At 32.4% G+C, this 15737-nt stretch overlaps 2 protein-coding genes and 1 long non-coding RNA gene across 7 annotated transcripts in view; all 3 read right to left on the reverse strand.

Annotated features, from left to right (window-relative positions):
* Nucleotides 1-2212: 2212 nt before the first annotated feature.
* Nucleotides 2213-7120, reverse strand: LOC132701106 (polycomb protein Scm). The gene is made up of 5 exons (XM_060668790.1): nt 6207-7120; nt 5743-6094; nt 5173-5594; nt 4863-5119; nt 2213-4759 (listed from the first exon to the last, which is right to left on the reverse strand). The coding sequence occupies exons 1-5, from the start codon at nt 6874-6876 to the stop codon at nt 4628-4630; spliced, it is 1833 nt and encodes a 610-aa protein (XP_060524773.1). The 5' UTR covers nt 6877-7120; the 3' UTR covers nt 2213-4627.
* A 1465-nt stretch (nt 7121-8585) lies between these two features.
* LOC132701228 (uncharacterized) lies at nt 8586-9844 on the reverse strand. Of its 2 annotated transcripts, none has more exons than XR_009618738.1 (3): nt 9730-9844; nt 9481-9664; nt 8586-9322 (listed from the first exon to the last, which is right to left on the reverse strand). It is a non-coding gene; the product is annotated as an uncharacterized LOC132701228 (long non-coding RNA). The 2 variants fall into 2 exon arrangements; XR_009618739.1 differs by having other exon boundaries at nt 9736-9750.
* A 2437-nt stretch (nt 9845-12281) lies between these two features.
* The window catches only part of LOC132701227 (EGFR adapter protein-like), a 148565-nt gene continuing 145109 nt past the window's right edge, over nt 12282-15737 (reverse strand). For all 4 annotated transcript variants that reach the window (XM_060669003.1, XM_060669002.1, XM_060669000.1 and 1 more), the window contains exons 4-7: nt 15515-15717; nt 15145-15454; nt 14791-14995; nt 12282-12855 (exon numbers count right to left, since the gene is read on the reverse strand). In XM_060669003.1, the coding sequence (XP_060524986.1) occupies nt 12646-12855; nt 14791-14995; nt 15145-15454; nt 15515-15717 (928 nt within the window). In that variant the 3' untranslated portion in view covers nt 12282-12645. The remainder of the gene's footprint in view (nt 12856-14790; nt 14996-15144; nt 15455-15514; nt 15718-15737) is intronic.

Here is a 15737-nt window from a genome sequence, read left to right on the forward strand (position 1 = left end):
AACAATATTGTTTTTTTTTTAGTACAAACTTTAGCAAGGGATCCGAAGAATATTTTTGGAAAAGTTAACATTATTTCGATTTGCAATCGTTTGCAAAATAATTAAGACCCGGCAACCTTATGCAATAATTTTTCCCAAAAGTGAACGAGAATAGCCGTCGCTCTACCTACTTCCCTGTTCTTCTTTAAAAACTCGCTACCTTAAAAATACTTAAGTTCCAAGCGTAGACCGCTAGAACCACTAGAAAGGCCATCGTCTATTCCCTCCCGCATATATTCTTGAGAAGCTTTCGTGTGCATTTGTGGGCGAAAGCTTTATGCCGCTCAAGTTTTGCGCCGGAACACTCACCATAATATCATCGCAAAAATTGATTTTATCAAGTCGATACTCCAACGTTATTAATATCTTATCCTTGTTTATTCCGGGTTTGAGACATTATGTAAAAAAAAAGATGCGAATTAACTGCTTCTTTATGCAAAATTTTCCAGTCAAATTTGGGTGTGAGGTTTGGAGCAAAATGTGTTTGTTTATTTTGGTGGATTTTTGTTGCTATAGGTTAGTTTTTTTTAACTTTTATGGTAAATGCAATTTTTATAAGTGTTGAACGTTTTAATTAAATGGCTAAATATAACGCAAAAAGGTTCTTTGTTCCGGTGTGTTAAACTTAACGCAGGTCAGTCTGCTGCAAGCACCGAACATAAGTAAAAAAAAATACAAATGTATATATAATACATATAAATTGATGTATTTTTTAAATTATATTCATTAATCTATGTAGAACCCACAACGTAATTTAGTTAAAACTCAGTGAAATAGAATAACATATCTTGGAGACTCCAGGACACAGCGCCTCTAGGGATAATTTTAGAAAGCAAAATTATATAAGAAGAATTTTGCATCAATTTTGTCAACTTTAATGTTCAATCGGAGTTGCCAATATTTTGACAAATTTTTGTAAAGAAAAGTGACGTATATAGGATCCGATTAAGGCCCTTTATTCCAATTCCTGATACAATTTTAAAACGATATTTCCCACATAAACACTTTAACAATCACCACAGTTCAACGGTAATTAAATGTTTGTATTATCTGTGGTCATAACTAAAACAAAGAAAATATTATTTAAAAAATATGATTCTTGTCATTTGTGCTAAAGTAAAGGATTTACCTAGCACTATTAGTGGCAGAATGGGAAAATTTTCAGAGTGAACGCGATATAATAACGCACTCCACATAGTAACTGACAACTCTATGACGTCATTATGATAAAAGATTTATCCGCCTTTATTACATTCTGTTGAAATATAAATGTTAACTGTAACGTAATTTATAGATCGCGATGGGTAACGTAAGCCTGGGAATATAAAAAGGTAGGGAAATCTTGAATGGTAGCCCAACATATAACGATTTATTATGATTATATCATGCTCTTTTATTCTGTTTTTACAATAATACATATTTCTGATCAAATAAAGAGCGAACATTGTATCACCAACCTTCAAAACACAAAATTCATGGATTACCGCGTTGATCCAATCCAATATTAGATTGTACGTAAATGCGTAAAAATATTTTTTTTTCTGAAGACATACATTACCTGACGCAAAACAGTCACACACGATGAAAATTATTATATTAATGTTATTTCATTTGTATTAAAAGCATGTTTTTCAAATAATTTTCAAGGATCATCATTGAAACTGAATATAAAAATATAAGTTAAATCTCGAAATTTCTGTTTTCATAAATTGTTCGCAATCCTCGTTCGGGTAGAATTAGAAACGACCATAATTACGTCACCCATTATTTCTTACAATGGTTAATGTAAGTGAAAGTAGAAACTTGAATTGAACGTATTGACAGGATGACATCATTGTACTCGGACTCTAAGGTGTGACTTCTTATCAATCAAATTTTTTATTATGACACAATAACACAATATACAATACAGATGATGTAGTAAAAACAAATAGTTAAATGACCAAACATTACCAAATGTAAAAGTATGTATAAATTCTGCAATCTTTTGGCAGTTTATTTGCTTGTTTATTATAACAAGAATTCAAGCAAAACAATAGATGTTCCGACAAGCTTTTAAGTCACTGATCATTTTAAATTATTTTTTACTTAGGGAAACGTTGTTTTATTTATGTTAAATACATGATGAACTGGGTAACTAGATCCAAAATCCCAAGGTGCAATAAACAAATCCTTGTTAGCTTTGCTCAATAGCTTTTAATTTGACAATAATATGCAACTCTAAGTTATGCATCAGATAGTCTAAACATCTCTTTTTCTATTGCTAATCTCTTTCTTTTACTTATACCTTGTTAGGTTTTATATTTACAAGTCTTACCAAAAATATAACCTTTACAATTAAATGTCACAAATATAGACAGAGCCCAATAAAAACCCTTCCCTCTCTAAACAAAAGTAAAAGAAAGACTGTACAAAAAACATTGCAGATCATGTAACAACTAAAATATATAATGTTATATATCACAAACATTTTAGGAAAAACTACCTGCAAGATAAAAGTAAATTACAATAATTGGTAAAAAGAGACTATGTGTCTTTTCTGATAAAGCCGTTCTGTGCTTGGGTATGATAATGGCAAATGTTCGGTTATGAAAACAGAATCAGAGGAAATATTAATTTAAATAGAGTTACTGAAAATTTCCTATTCTAAGTGAACCGGTGACTTATCTGTCTATGTGTTTATATCTGTATAGCGCATTTTTTTTTATTTCAAATAGAAAAAATTGGTTATGCAAATTTTCTACAGTTGACTGCAGCACATTGTTAGGGTTGAAATAAAAATATATAAAATTAATTTTATTGTTCAGGAATAAAGCAAAAACCAAACCTATAAAGAAAAATGATATATTAGATTACTTAAAGTTTTAACAAATGATTAGAAATAAAAATTGGTATGCTACACTTTTGCTTTATTACAGCATTTGTTTCTAACAGATATCAAAAGAACAGTTTTGTGTATGTTAAATATACAAAATGGATATTAAATGATCAAAAAGGAAAATTGGCATTTAGTACATTTTTCCTGTACTAATTATAGTTAACACAATACTTCTAAGGTAACACGCCATTTCTTGATTTTGTGATTTGGCACTTGCCTAAACAAGATAAATAAAAATGACAGATTCCAAATTAAAAAAAAAAGTGTTCATTTTAACCGATTTTGAGAACCATACTTATTTGAGTCATCTGTCAACACTCTGAAAATCGAGAAAAAACGAAAACAAATACAGAAATTAATAAAACAATAACAATAATAAAACAGAAAAAGTTTCTGAAAAATTAATTCTATTTTGTCAAAGAGGATATCATTAATTAACTGTTAAACTTATTGGGGAGCCGCATGCTGTCTAAGGAATGAGTGTTAAGCACAATGTAAGTATGTTTTTGAAAAAATATGAATTACACATTTTTCCCTGAGATAGTGATATCACAGTACTCTATAGTAAAACCTGAAGGTCTGAAAAAACATTATGACAAAAAGATAGGAAAAGTAAAATAGATTTACATGCTACCCCAAGAGAATGATTTGGGAGACAATCAGCCCAAAAATTAATTCAGCATTGTAACAACACCTGTAAACAAATATGACTTCCTTTATTACGTCTATGATTTGCAATTAACACCATACAATATGTTTACTAACATATTCTTCATGATAGCAAAAACTCACAGGCGCATCACCTCTGCTAAAATAAAATCACATGTGTTATTTTAATTGCAAAAAGTCAAAATCAGTGAAAAGCTTTTGGACCCTAAATATTCTGTCTAGTAAACAAATTTTTAAAATATATCTCTTCCACTATAAACTCCGTGTCTTCTCGGTAACAGATAAATTATTTGACTACATTATCTTATAGCTGATATTGGCCAATACAACCAGCAATACTGTTACCCCCTTTTTTGTAGGTCAGTTTAAAAATATGTAGCTTAACAATTTCAACATTTCAGAGGAACATGTGGTCACTGATTGGTATTTTCCAAACAGTGGATAACTTCTGAGGCAGTAGTCTGTGATTATGATATTCCTCAAGTTTCCAAAATGGTAACCGAAATTCAATATATTTTACCCTTAGAAAACCTCCGTTCATGAAGATCTTCAACAATTGCTATAAAGTAATCTTTCAAGTTATTTTAAGTATTGTTTAATACTTTTTCACCTTCTGAAATTATGAAATACCCATTTCAAAAACGATTGATTGATAACGAAATTTAATTTCCTTTGTTTCAACCTCGCCAGATTCTACATTTAAAACAAATGTATTTTTGATCTGGTAGGGGAAATAAAAAAAATCATAACAACAATGCTAAGAGCAAACTGATTCATCAGATTTTATCCATTCAGTGTTTTGTATGCAGAATCAATTACTATTTGACATCGTTGACTGATCTAATCAAATGATTACCTTACCGTGGAGGGTGCAAACTTTTGCAAATATTTAGTTACTTAGGCCCCAATGCACTTTACAGATAAATTTTCCAGCAGTCAAACCAGAATAATTAACAAAATTTAACTAAATCTCTAAACAGAAAAACTGTAGTATACCACCAAGTACGGAACAGTGCTAGACGGAAAATGAATTGACACTATTTAAAATGCAAATCTTCTACCTTTAAGCCTAGAAACTAAGTTGCAAATTTTTAGTGCTGGACCTAATTTGAGGCCCATATATTTCATCATCATATCCGAGTTGAGCAACAGGAAAGCCTTGCCGTCAATTTCCTAAAACAATTGCAAAAAATAAAAACCACTATTAAAGAGTACATTGAGCCAAATCATATTACTGACGATTTGAAATTTAATATAATTTATACTAAATACATACATGTTTTCTAAACAAGTCAGCATGCACTCCTAGGCAGGGATCCGTAGCTTCAATAAACTGAATGACTTCTTCAATGCCCCATTCTTGTGTGGGAATTTTGCTCAAGTTTGCCATTGGCGTTTCAGAAATGTTTGAAGGTTCCGCGGGTGTTGTTGATGTAGCAGCTTCTTGTTCTGGAGGCTTCCTCTTGGCAGGAGGAGGTTGAGATAACTTTTTCTCTTCACATTGGGAACACTCTTTTATTTCTTCCTCCAAGCCTAGAAACATTGTTTTTAAACTATTAAATATCTTTTCAAGGTAAAAATCTTACTGAATAGATTACTGCAACACCCTAAAGCCTGACTTAGCGTTTGAAACACTCCATTCAAGTCACCCACAGAACCAAAATGAGGCAACTTTATTGTAAATGTGTTTCCTTCATGACTTATGACCATCTCGTCACCTTGCAATGCACCCAACCGAGCCAGAATTTTTTCAGATTTGTTGGAAATTCCAAGCAAATGAATAATAAGTTTCTTTATCAAGGTAGTGAGTGAAACATCCTCTATTACTCTCGGCAATTGACTGGTGTCGAAAAGGTTGCCTCCAGAACATGTTTTATTAATGTAGATCACAGTTGGGGGTGGTGAAGGTGCTGATGTGTCCGCTTCTGGTGATTGCACAATATCAGGTGCAGAAGAACTGACTGGAGGGGTAAGAGGTGGTACACTAAATGCTGGCCTAAACCTGAATCTAAAAAGTTGAGAAAACACCTTTATATGTATCTTTTTATTCATTTTTGAAATATTTAATCAATTTCTAATCTCTATCACTGTTTCGGTTACAACATGGTAATTTAGAGGAATTGTAAAAATGAACTAAGTACACTCAGGGTACAAACCTATTTGCGCCAGGAGTATTCTTTTGTCCTGGAGGCTGCAATGGATGGCCAGACTTTGCACACCAACCAACTGGAAAAATATCCCGGCTGTCATACCGACACCAATAATCAAATGCTCCTCTCCATCCATCAAATGTAACATGTATCTGATCATCTTTTATAGCACCAACCGTAGCGCAGCAAATAAGTTGGGGATTTTTCTTGTCAACTGCTTCTAATTTTTGACCAATTTGGAAAAGGTTTGATCTCGGCATGGGAGGCTCCTTCTGAAATATTTTGGATGGGGCCATTTCTGCTCCATTTAAAGTTTTCAGTAGAAACATAGGCCATGAACTTGCATTCATGCGGAAACCTGTTTAACAGAGGTGTTGTCGAGTCACTAACTCAGAAGTAACACAAAAATTCGTACTTTCCATATAAAAGCACAACCACAGACAAACACAAATATCTTTTTTATTACTTACCCAAAGGAGGTTGCAACATTTCACCAGACTTTTCGCAATGGCCAATGGGATGAATTTCACTAGAATCTACTAGTCTCCAAAAGTCATTTTTGTTATCACTACCATCTAACCTTAACCTTAATCTGGGTCCCAGTATACTTATAACTGTTGCAATGCATGTTGATGTGACATTCCTTGGGTCTAGAGCTTCCAATTTCATTCCAATTTTAAAATCATTTAAAGGTGGATTTAGAGCTTGCCTAAAACAATGTTGTGGTGCTGGAATACTGTTAGTTTCCCGCAGATACTCTTCCCAGTCAAACTGTTGATATGTCTCATATTGAAAAGGTCCAGGTGAGCCTTCTAAAGGAGTTGTTGGGGCAACTGCTGCAACTCTTGATTGTAAAGTTTTCTGATGCTTGTTCATACAATATGTTGAGCAGTAATCTTTAGAAGGGGGATTGCTGTTGCTTCTTATTAAATTGTCACACTGAATACAAGCTCCACCTTTCGTATATGCTTTACGAAATTCTGCTAAACAAGTCTTGGAACAAAATTCTTTCTTGCCATTTGTGGTAGGAAATACGTATTGAAGTGGCTGCTTCGTTTCGTTGCACCATGTACATGATACTGCCTTTTTAGGAGGCCGGCCAGGGCCTCTTACTTTACCATTTGCAGTATTGCTGGACATAACTTTTGAGGCATTCACTTATGTTGAAAAGTATATACTCCACCACTATATCGAAATAACGCAACCATTACATCTTTTTTAGTTGTAAAACAAACCCCAAAGCGGATGCTCAAGAAGGTTTTTGATAAATGCCGGAAAATGCAACGTCAAGCGTCAACTTAAGAGAAAATTGTCAACAAGCAAAAAAGTTGAATGAAATTGTTTGAACAATGTGGCCAACCGTCCACGTCCAAAGACCCAACCGCGACCATGCGCGTTCCCTACCCAGAGAATACGTGATTTTACCAAACTATTCTATCCATTCAACGTCAGCGCGTTCCCGAATTTGTTCTTAAATAAATAATGTCCGACTATGCTATTGTTCCAATTATTTTTTTATAATATTAATTTAAGTAACTTATAAGTAAGTATAAGTACTGCTTATACTTATATGCATCGGCAGGCCCGTTTATTATCCCAGAACCTATAATACATAAAAAAAGTTAAATACAATAGATTTACCTGTACTTATGGTGATATAATGAATACAGAATGTGTGAAGTTTAATGAACAAGTTACCACTTTATTTTAAATATATTCTTTATATATACCAGTAACACACTTAGTATATTAAGACATTTTTAAATTCCTCGGACACTTCTCGACATATGTCATATAGAGTGTCCTATTCCTAAGGCTTACTATTTGCGACCAATTTACGTCATGTCATCAGTGACTTGTGACTGAAAGTGCGCCACATTTCCTTCAAAATTTTTTCGGTAGGAGGGTTTTTTGCATATATTTCTGTTATATATATATATATATATATATATATATATATATATATATATATATATATATATATATATATATATATATATATATATATATATATATATATATATATATATATATATATATATATATATATATATATATATATATATGTATATATATTCTCACGTATTGATTCACGGATGGAAAAATGTGATGACACTATATTCCGGGATATCATCCGTTCGCTCGTTGAACTCCGACTGGAATCCTGCAGACGTTTCGCCAAAATCTCACTTGGCATCTTCAATGCTCGCGCTCCGAAAACACTCCGGATTTTGGCGAAACGTCTGCAGGATTCCAGTCGGATGCAGGATTCCAGTCGGAGTTCAACGAGCGAACGGATGATATCCCGGAATATAGTGTCATCATATAGTGTTCGAAGTGTTTTCGGAGCGCGAGCATTGAAGATGCCAAGTGAGATTTTGGCGAAACGTCTGCAGGATTCCAGTCGGATGCAAGATTTGCAGGATTCCAGTCGGATGCAGGATTCCAGTCGGAGTTCAACGAGCGAACGGATGATATCCCGGAATATGGTGTCATCACATTTTTCCATCCGTGAGTCAATACGTGAGAATATATATATATATATATATATATATATATATATATATATATATATATATATATATATATATATATATATATATATATATATATATATATATATATATATATATATATAATGTTGACAATATATTCCAGGATATCATTACAATGTTCGAAGTGTTTTCGGAGCGCAAGCATTGAAGAGAAGTGAAGTGAGATCTTGGCGAAACGTCTGCAGGATTCCAAACGAACGGATGATATATCACAAATTCATAATTGCCCCGTCGTCGGGATTACAAACCGGATATTCTAGATATTTAGATCTTGAGCGTCATCAACTGGCAAACAAACATTTTTTTGCAGCAATCACAGTTTATTTTATGCTATAATGATTTTGAAAGTGCACCACATGTCCATCAAAATATTATTTTCATTCGCAGGATATTTTGCATATATTTCTGTTTTTTTCCTTTATTTTGCATTTCAATATTTATACATACTAAGTACAAGTTATTAGAACCGTCTACTAAATGTTCTAAAATAGTACATTGCTATTACAATATGTGTAGTGTTTCATGTATTTATAAAATATATAGGTATATTGGAATATGAAGCCTCAATTTGTCATATAGTGGGCATTATGCTAGGTATATAATTTCAATTTAGGTACATATATTAAATACAAGTAATATTAGTGGCCATGAAAAATATCTGGAGGTGTAAGTTGTGATCTATACCACATTATGGGGAAACGACATATATTTAATTGTATATGTACCTATGTATATGTAAGGAAAAACATTACTCTTAGCAATAGTACAAACATGAAAGTAGCACTTGCTAAAATCTAACTTAGTGACTTTTCGTGAGTCATTCCTGTGCTCTATATACCTAGAAACAATTACAAGAATACATTAAAAATTGCGGTGCTGACATTTAACCTATGTTAGTATAGTCTATATCTATTAAAAATGGGACGGAATCTATAAGGGCACCAACTGGTAGAACTTTATATGCCTATATCATTGATTCGTAAGTTTTATATACGCCTGAAAATCCCGGGATCGAATTTTTTTCTGGATACCTAAAATATAAAAGAGGTAATTAATGCCTATTACTGTTATGCGTTTGGTATATGTCTAACGATTGTTAGAAAGAAACAAAAAATAGTTCAATAGTTACAGCGACAAAGTTTTAATTTAAAATTGGGCTGTAGCCTACATGATACAAAAACGAACTTACTGTGTTTTCCGGGCCCATATTTATTTTATTGTACACACAAATTCTCCAAGACAAATAGCAGCAGGTCAACTCCCTGGGGAGTTGTGTCGATACTTTATTGAATGCACTGGTTTAACATCAAAGTTGTAATATAGAATTGCCATGGTAACCCGTAATTACAAACAAGGCGATTTTCAATGGGGGTCTGTAAAGTTAAAGATTAATTACAAATAAATAAAATAACATACTATGAGCATATATACAACTTACACGAACCTAACTCTATTTGTTGATGGTAAGATTTAATGAGAAGCTGTTCTAGTCATGGCGACACTCGGCCGCAATTTGTTTTGACTGGTATCCGATAACTTTAGAGTCATAACAAGAGTCAAGCCAATATACACCTGGAACTGTAGGTAGGTGTAACAAATATCGAAACGTAAAAATAATAACGTAATAACGTTAAAATGCGTTGTCCGTGAATAAACTCCTCATAAAGTGTGATGAATCAAATTTTGGGTGCTGTGGAACTCAACGTTCTAATTAGTAACACCTAACATTAACAAAGACAAGAACCGGAACACTTTTCGTTTTGAAATGGTGACAGACGATCGTTTGCAAATTAAAATCTTAGATTTTTTTAGCTATACGCACTACATAAACGCTGTATGAGACCCCCGCTTGTTGTCGCCGGGTTTTGTGAAGCGCCTTTGAAGTTATAGTCTGTCTTGAGTTGTAACGCAATACTTGAAATGCTGTTTGTCCTCATTAGAAACTTCCAATTGTTTAGTGATTTTTCATCAGTTAACTCATATGATATAAGTACTGTAACTTAAATATACAAATTCCAATTTAATAATATCCAACGAGAAAGAGTATCCTAAAGCGCTTTCAAAAACAGTGTTCCAGAATATTGCTTTTTACATCTTTTACTTACACGTGTGGATAAGTAAAATTATTGGGCATCACTTGACCTAATTACTGATAGTCTGAACCTGTGTGGTTTTAAAAGAAAGGATTAGCAATTGATTCCTTCTGTACAGAAAATCATTAAAACAATATTAAATATGAATTTCCAATGAGTTGTAACTATCATATATCGCCCAGTGGGTGCAATAGTGGCATATACACAAAATAATAGTTTCCAGAAAATCAGTGATTTAGGAAAATAAAAACTGAAATATTGAGATAAGTCATATCAACTCTCCTACTCTAGTGATGTCTTTATAATTATATAGTGATTTGTATTATTTTCTTTATAAAACAAAAAATATTTTTTGAGGTTCTTTTTTAACAGTTTTAAATTTTGTGCCGTTATTGATTTTTATTTGCATCCATCAATTTCACAAATAAAGTGCAATAATTCGATAAAAAAATTTCTATAAAAAAGTGGATCAAAGTTTTAACATCATTTTATTATAAAAATATAATACAGCATTTTCTTGGCGAGATAGGTACATAGTATAACTTATAAAAAACCCAAACTCGAAATTAATAAAACATTAAAAAATGTGCCTTTATAAATTTTGGCACGTAAACAATAACTACAAAAAACATCGAAATGCTATAACTGAAAAATAATCGACCTATAGTTTTTGATACATGTCTCATTAATTATTATTTCTAAAATAAAAGAAACAACTATCAGACAAGTAGTCTTTTAACATGTAAACATAAACAAACAACGGATCTATACTTTTTGGTAGAGAGCTGCTGTTGTTAAAATTATAAGACAAAGGAATTATCATGGCACGTAAACAAAGGCTAAGCTATTCTACAATAAAAGCAACGACCAACTGACCTGATTTTTGGAAAATAAACAAAAAGTACTATTTTCAAAGTAACTAAAAAACCGCGACAGTTCAGTCTTTGTCACCTTTAAGGCTATTATAAAAGTGACACACATTTTCAAAAGTCATTGTAAAAGTCGCGCCTGCTCGTATTTTTCTTTTCACTAAAAGATGTTTTATAGAAAAATATGTCAGGAGCATCTTTTTCTATTTTGAAAACAAACGCCTCATTTATTTTGGCAATATATCGCTAGAACTATGAAAGTTAAAAGAAGTTTGAGTTACTAGTTTTTTAAAATGAAAAAAGCATCGTAACTCATTTCTACGACTTTATAAGGAGTTCCCGTCTTCTTGCCAACATTACGTAGTCTGCGCCAATCACAGACACACTAGGTTACGTGCCGGTTTTGCGCGTAAGATCGTTAAAAATCGCGGGAAATTCAATAGTGGCACTAACTCACTCCAGCCAGTATTTTCTCGTTCTTAAAATAAAAAAGTGCGATTTTTTATGGTACAATTAACTAAAAACTGCTATTTTTTTTATGTGCCATTATTGCATCAGTGGGCGATATATAAAAATTGGTATATTATGGAAGTTTGCTCATCGCCATTTTTGCCACGAGTTTGATTTGGTTTGAGTTTATCAAAGTGTAGATGTGTGACTGTCTAAATTGACAAGTGTCAAAATACTTCTTGCACTTAAGTTACCTCGCAATTTCCCAACAAATTTAATCACATATTCGTTGAAATTCTTATTTTAGGTTGAAAAGGAAAAATAATAATCAATTAGGCGAAAAAAATTGCAAATGTTTATTGTTATACTCTAGGGCGGGAAACAATTGTATAGTGAAAAAGGCGGGGTTATAACGAAACAACAAAAAACGGGCGATCCATCGGCAGTGAATGGATATATTATATTTCATTAGGATTTTGCAGGATTGTTTCAGGGCCGCTCTATATGAGGGGGCGCAGATATTTCGTATCTAGTTTATAAATTTATTGTATTACAAAAAATTGTAAACTGGTAAAAACCTCGTCTAACATTGCATTTATTAAAATATTATTACCATAAGCAATTGAATTAAAAAAAACTTTCAAAACAGCTCTTGTGTATAAATATGAATAAACCTAATTACATAACAACTTTTTAACGAGGACGTTTAAAGTACAACAAATATTGTATATTATCTTGTTCCAGTCCCTCAATAATAATATGCTTTAGTATCACATTTGAACACAAATTTGCGTCTTTCATTTAAACGTTTACAAATTTCGGACTAGTTTGTTGACTTCTCACAAGTACATTTCACAAATAAAAGTTTTTCACACTTGGGCACTGCAATCGAACGAAATCGTTTCTTCACTGCTTAAATCAGTTTTTTTCAGAATACGCCATTTAAACGTTCAGATCCGCCATCATTTTCCTGAAGTCTGCCAATGCGTTGTATTCTGGATCCAAGTCAATATCCGCAAAATCTCTCTTGGAATCGGTCCTTAAAAACTTGGGATGATAACGACTCAGTGACAGAGGGCAAGGTAAAAGTTCCGGCATAACCGAATGATGAGTTATCAGGGAAGCCAGGGTTGTAAATTCTTTCGTGAAGCCCTAAAAAAATATCGGCGTTTAAACACATGCTAGTAAAGTGAATTCAAGACTTGGCTAAGAAAATTCATTATATTATATAAATTAAAATAAAACGGTTATTATTATATGCCTACAGTTTGTTTTTCCTATCGCGAATATTCAGAGGATGAGCTGAAAAAACATATTTAAATAAAAGAAATATCCTACGAGCATACTGACGATTTTATAACTAGTCGGTTATTTGGAAAGTGACACATATGAAAATGAAAAACAAATTATTTAAATATGTATTAAAAAGTTTTTTACAAGTTTAAATAGTTTTTTCTTCCTTTTGTAAAATTTGGTGTTAAGTGGATGGCTTATCTATGATTTAAGCCAGTTATTGACAGACTGTGGGGAAAAAAACTCCAATCGCATTTTATAAATAACATTCTAATAAATTCCTATTTATAAGAGAAGTCCACAACTAGGTCCATATCCCACAATTTTACATTGCATAATGTTGAAAAGACGTAAGAAGAATTAAAAATGATCTACCATGTTCGGTACCGAAAACAAATCTTCTATACGTTGACCATAATATCTGCACATCACTGGACGTAAAGATTAAGATATTGCCAAAAATTTTCAAGATGTAGTAATTGTATTAATTATTGAAAAAACCAGATACTTTTGAAATGTATTTATTTTTAGGTTGAAAATTCTCCTATAATTGACTCACCTATACTTAATTCACCACTCACCAGTAATTACTGTAGTTACTGTGTTACTGCTATTATATATAAAAATCTACAAACCGAGTATAGTTTCACTTTTACATGGTGAGTCAAAAATAGAGATTATTTCATATTATTAATATTTAATTTGTAAATTGCAATGCGACAACGTAAATTCTACCTTATCATCTGACGCGTTAAGAACAGTTTTATAGTACTCCTCAAATTCCGGGTTTCCGCTAGAAATATACAAATTTTCGCATTTGATGTCGTTTGCCAATCAATGAACTTTATTTTTCACTAAATATAATAATAATGATAATAATAATAATAATAATAATAATAATAATAGTCTTTATTGAGTTATTTTAAACTATTGCACAAGGTTTAGACAAAATTACTTAATGCAAACTAATATAGTTACACATCACAAACGGCGAAGTCTAGCTTAAGATGTTGATCTCACCTACTCAACATTAAGCGAATATTATTATAATAATGAAACAACAAGCTATAATAATAAATAAATGGAACGTAAATTTTTTCCTAAATATTAAAACTGCAAAATATTTATTACAAATATTATGAAGCTTAAGCTGAAGCAGTGTTCAAATTTACAAGAATTATGCTAGCGCATATCCAGAATGTTTTTCGTCCTTAGAGGTGCGTTGTGAATTTAATACCGAAACACTAGACAATATTTGACGTACGTTGGCAAAGAATATTCCATGATTTTAAATACGACAATTGCGAGTAAAAATTGAAACAGGTATTTTGTTTTGAGTCATCGCAAATATTTTTTCTGATATACGATCAAACTTCCTCAAACCATAAACGAATCGAGCACAGCTATTTTGCATATCTTGTAATCTGTATTTATCACCAACGGTTAAAAATAGATAGTGTAATGGAAGACAGTATATAACTTTAGAGAGGACACCTGATAGAGTTTTTTTCGCACTTTAAAATTCAATATATGTTTATTTGCATATAGCCTTTTGAGGGATATATAAGTCTTTTTACATACATTAGAAATGGTGCCACTATATCTCAATTGACTATCCATTATCACTCCTAAGTTTTTTACTTTTTAATATGATCACGCAAGAAATTAGAGCTTCCAGGAGAAGCAAATAGCATAATTTGTGTCTTTTCAAATTTAGCTTAAGAATGAAGCTAATCTATACATGCAGGTACTCCTACTATGTGAAAATTTACATAAATGTATTTTTCCAGATACCTTAATTTTGTAGCCTTTATTAGTCCGCACTATTAAATAGTGAGCTATCCCCGATGGCTGAAAACTGCGCGGGACTCTCAAGCTTAAAGCGAAACATCCCGGTTTTGTGGTACTTTCTCTTACAATGAACGATCCTATTGGTTCTTGAGAGAGAATTTCTAAGGCGATTTCTCTTGGAATGCCAGCTTGATACCAAGGTGCTAACCTAAAACAAATGTTTTTATTGGCACATCTGTTTTCTGTAAATATTTTACAGTTCATTAAATTACTTCAATAAATTAAACAAAACCAATTAATTAATTATATTCTTTTTGATTAAGTACATTGAGAAACAAGACCTTATCAATTCCTCACCTAAGTTCTCCCTCTTCTTTATTATTAAGAGAGTCGGTCCGTTCAGGAGCTGGCGGTGGGGGAGTTAGTCCTATAATGGCGTCATTTTGCGTTCCCGAACTTGTACTACTTGAACTAAGCTGCGATATCCTTTTGAATTTGAGGTCATTCCTATTTATAAGGCTATTATCAATTTCTATGCGTTTTGTTAAATTCGCATTAGTATTTTCTCCCATCCTGTCTTTCATATTTTCGTTTTCATTCGTTTTATTTTTGACTTCCTCGGTTTGATTGACATACCCTCCTGTAATGGACCTATTAGTTGGACTACCTAGAAATTTGTAACAAGTAATAACTGAATTAGTCAACATTAACTAATTTCATCTGCTACCTGGTATGCTGCTGTTGTTTCCATCTCCCACTAATGGACAACTGTCTTCGTCGCTCTCTGCTATACTGCTGGTTAATCCCATTGCTATCCTCTTGATCAGCGGAGGTTTCTCGGCCATTTTCTTGTATGAATTCAGCTCGGTAGGTGAATTGCTTTCTTCGCTGCTAGGTGTGGATTGTTGCGACTGGGATTTGACTTGATTACTGTCAAGGTCATAGAATCA

This window comes from Cylas formicarius, unplaced genomic scaffold (genome assembly GCF_029955315.1).
Source record: "Cylas formicarius isolate icCylForm1 unplaced genomic scaffold, icCylForm1.1 PGA_scaffold_4__25_contigs__length_36172078, whole genome shotgun sequence".
In the NCBI taxonomy this organism is placed as follows: Eukaryota; Metazoa; Arthropoda; class Insecta; order Coleoptera; family Brentidae; genus Cylas; species Cylas formicarius.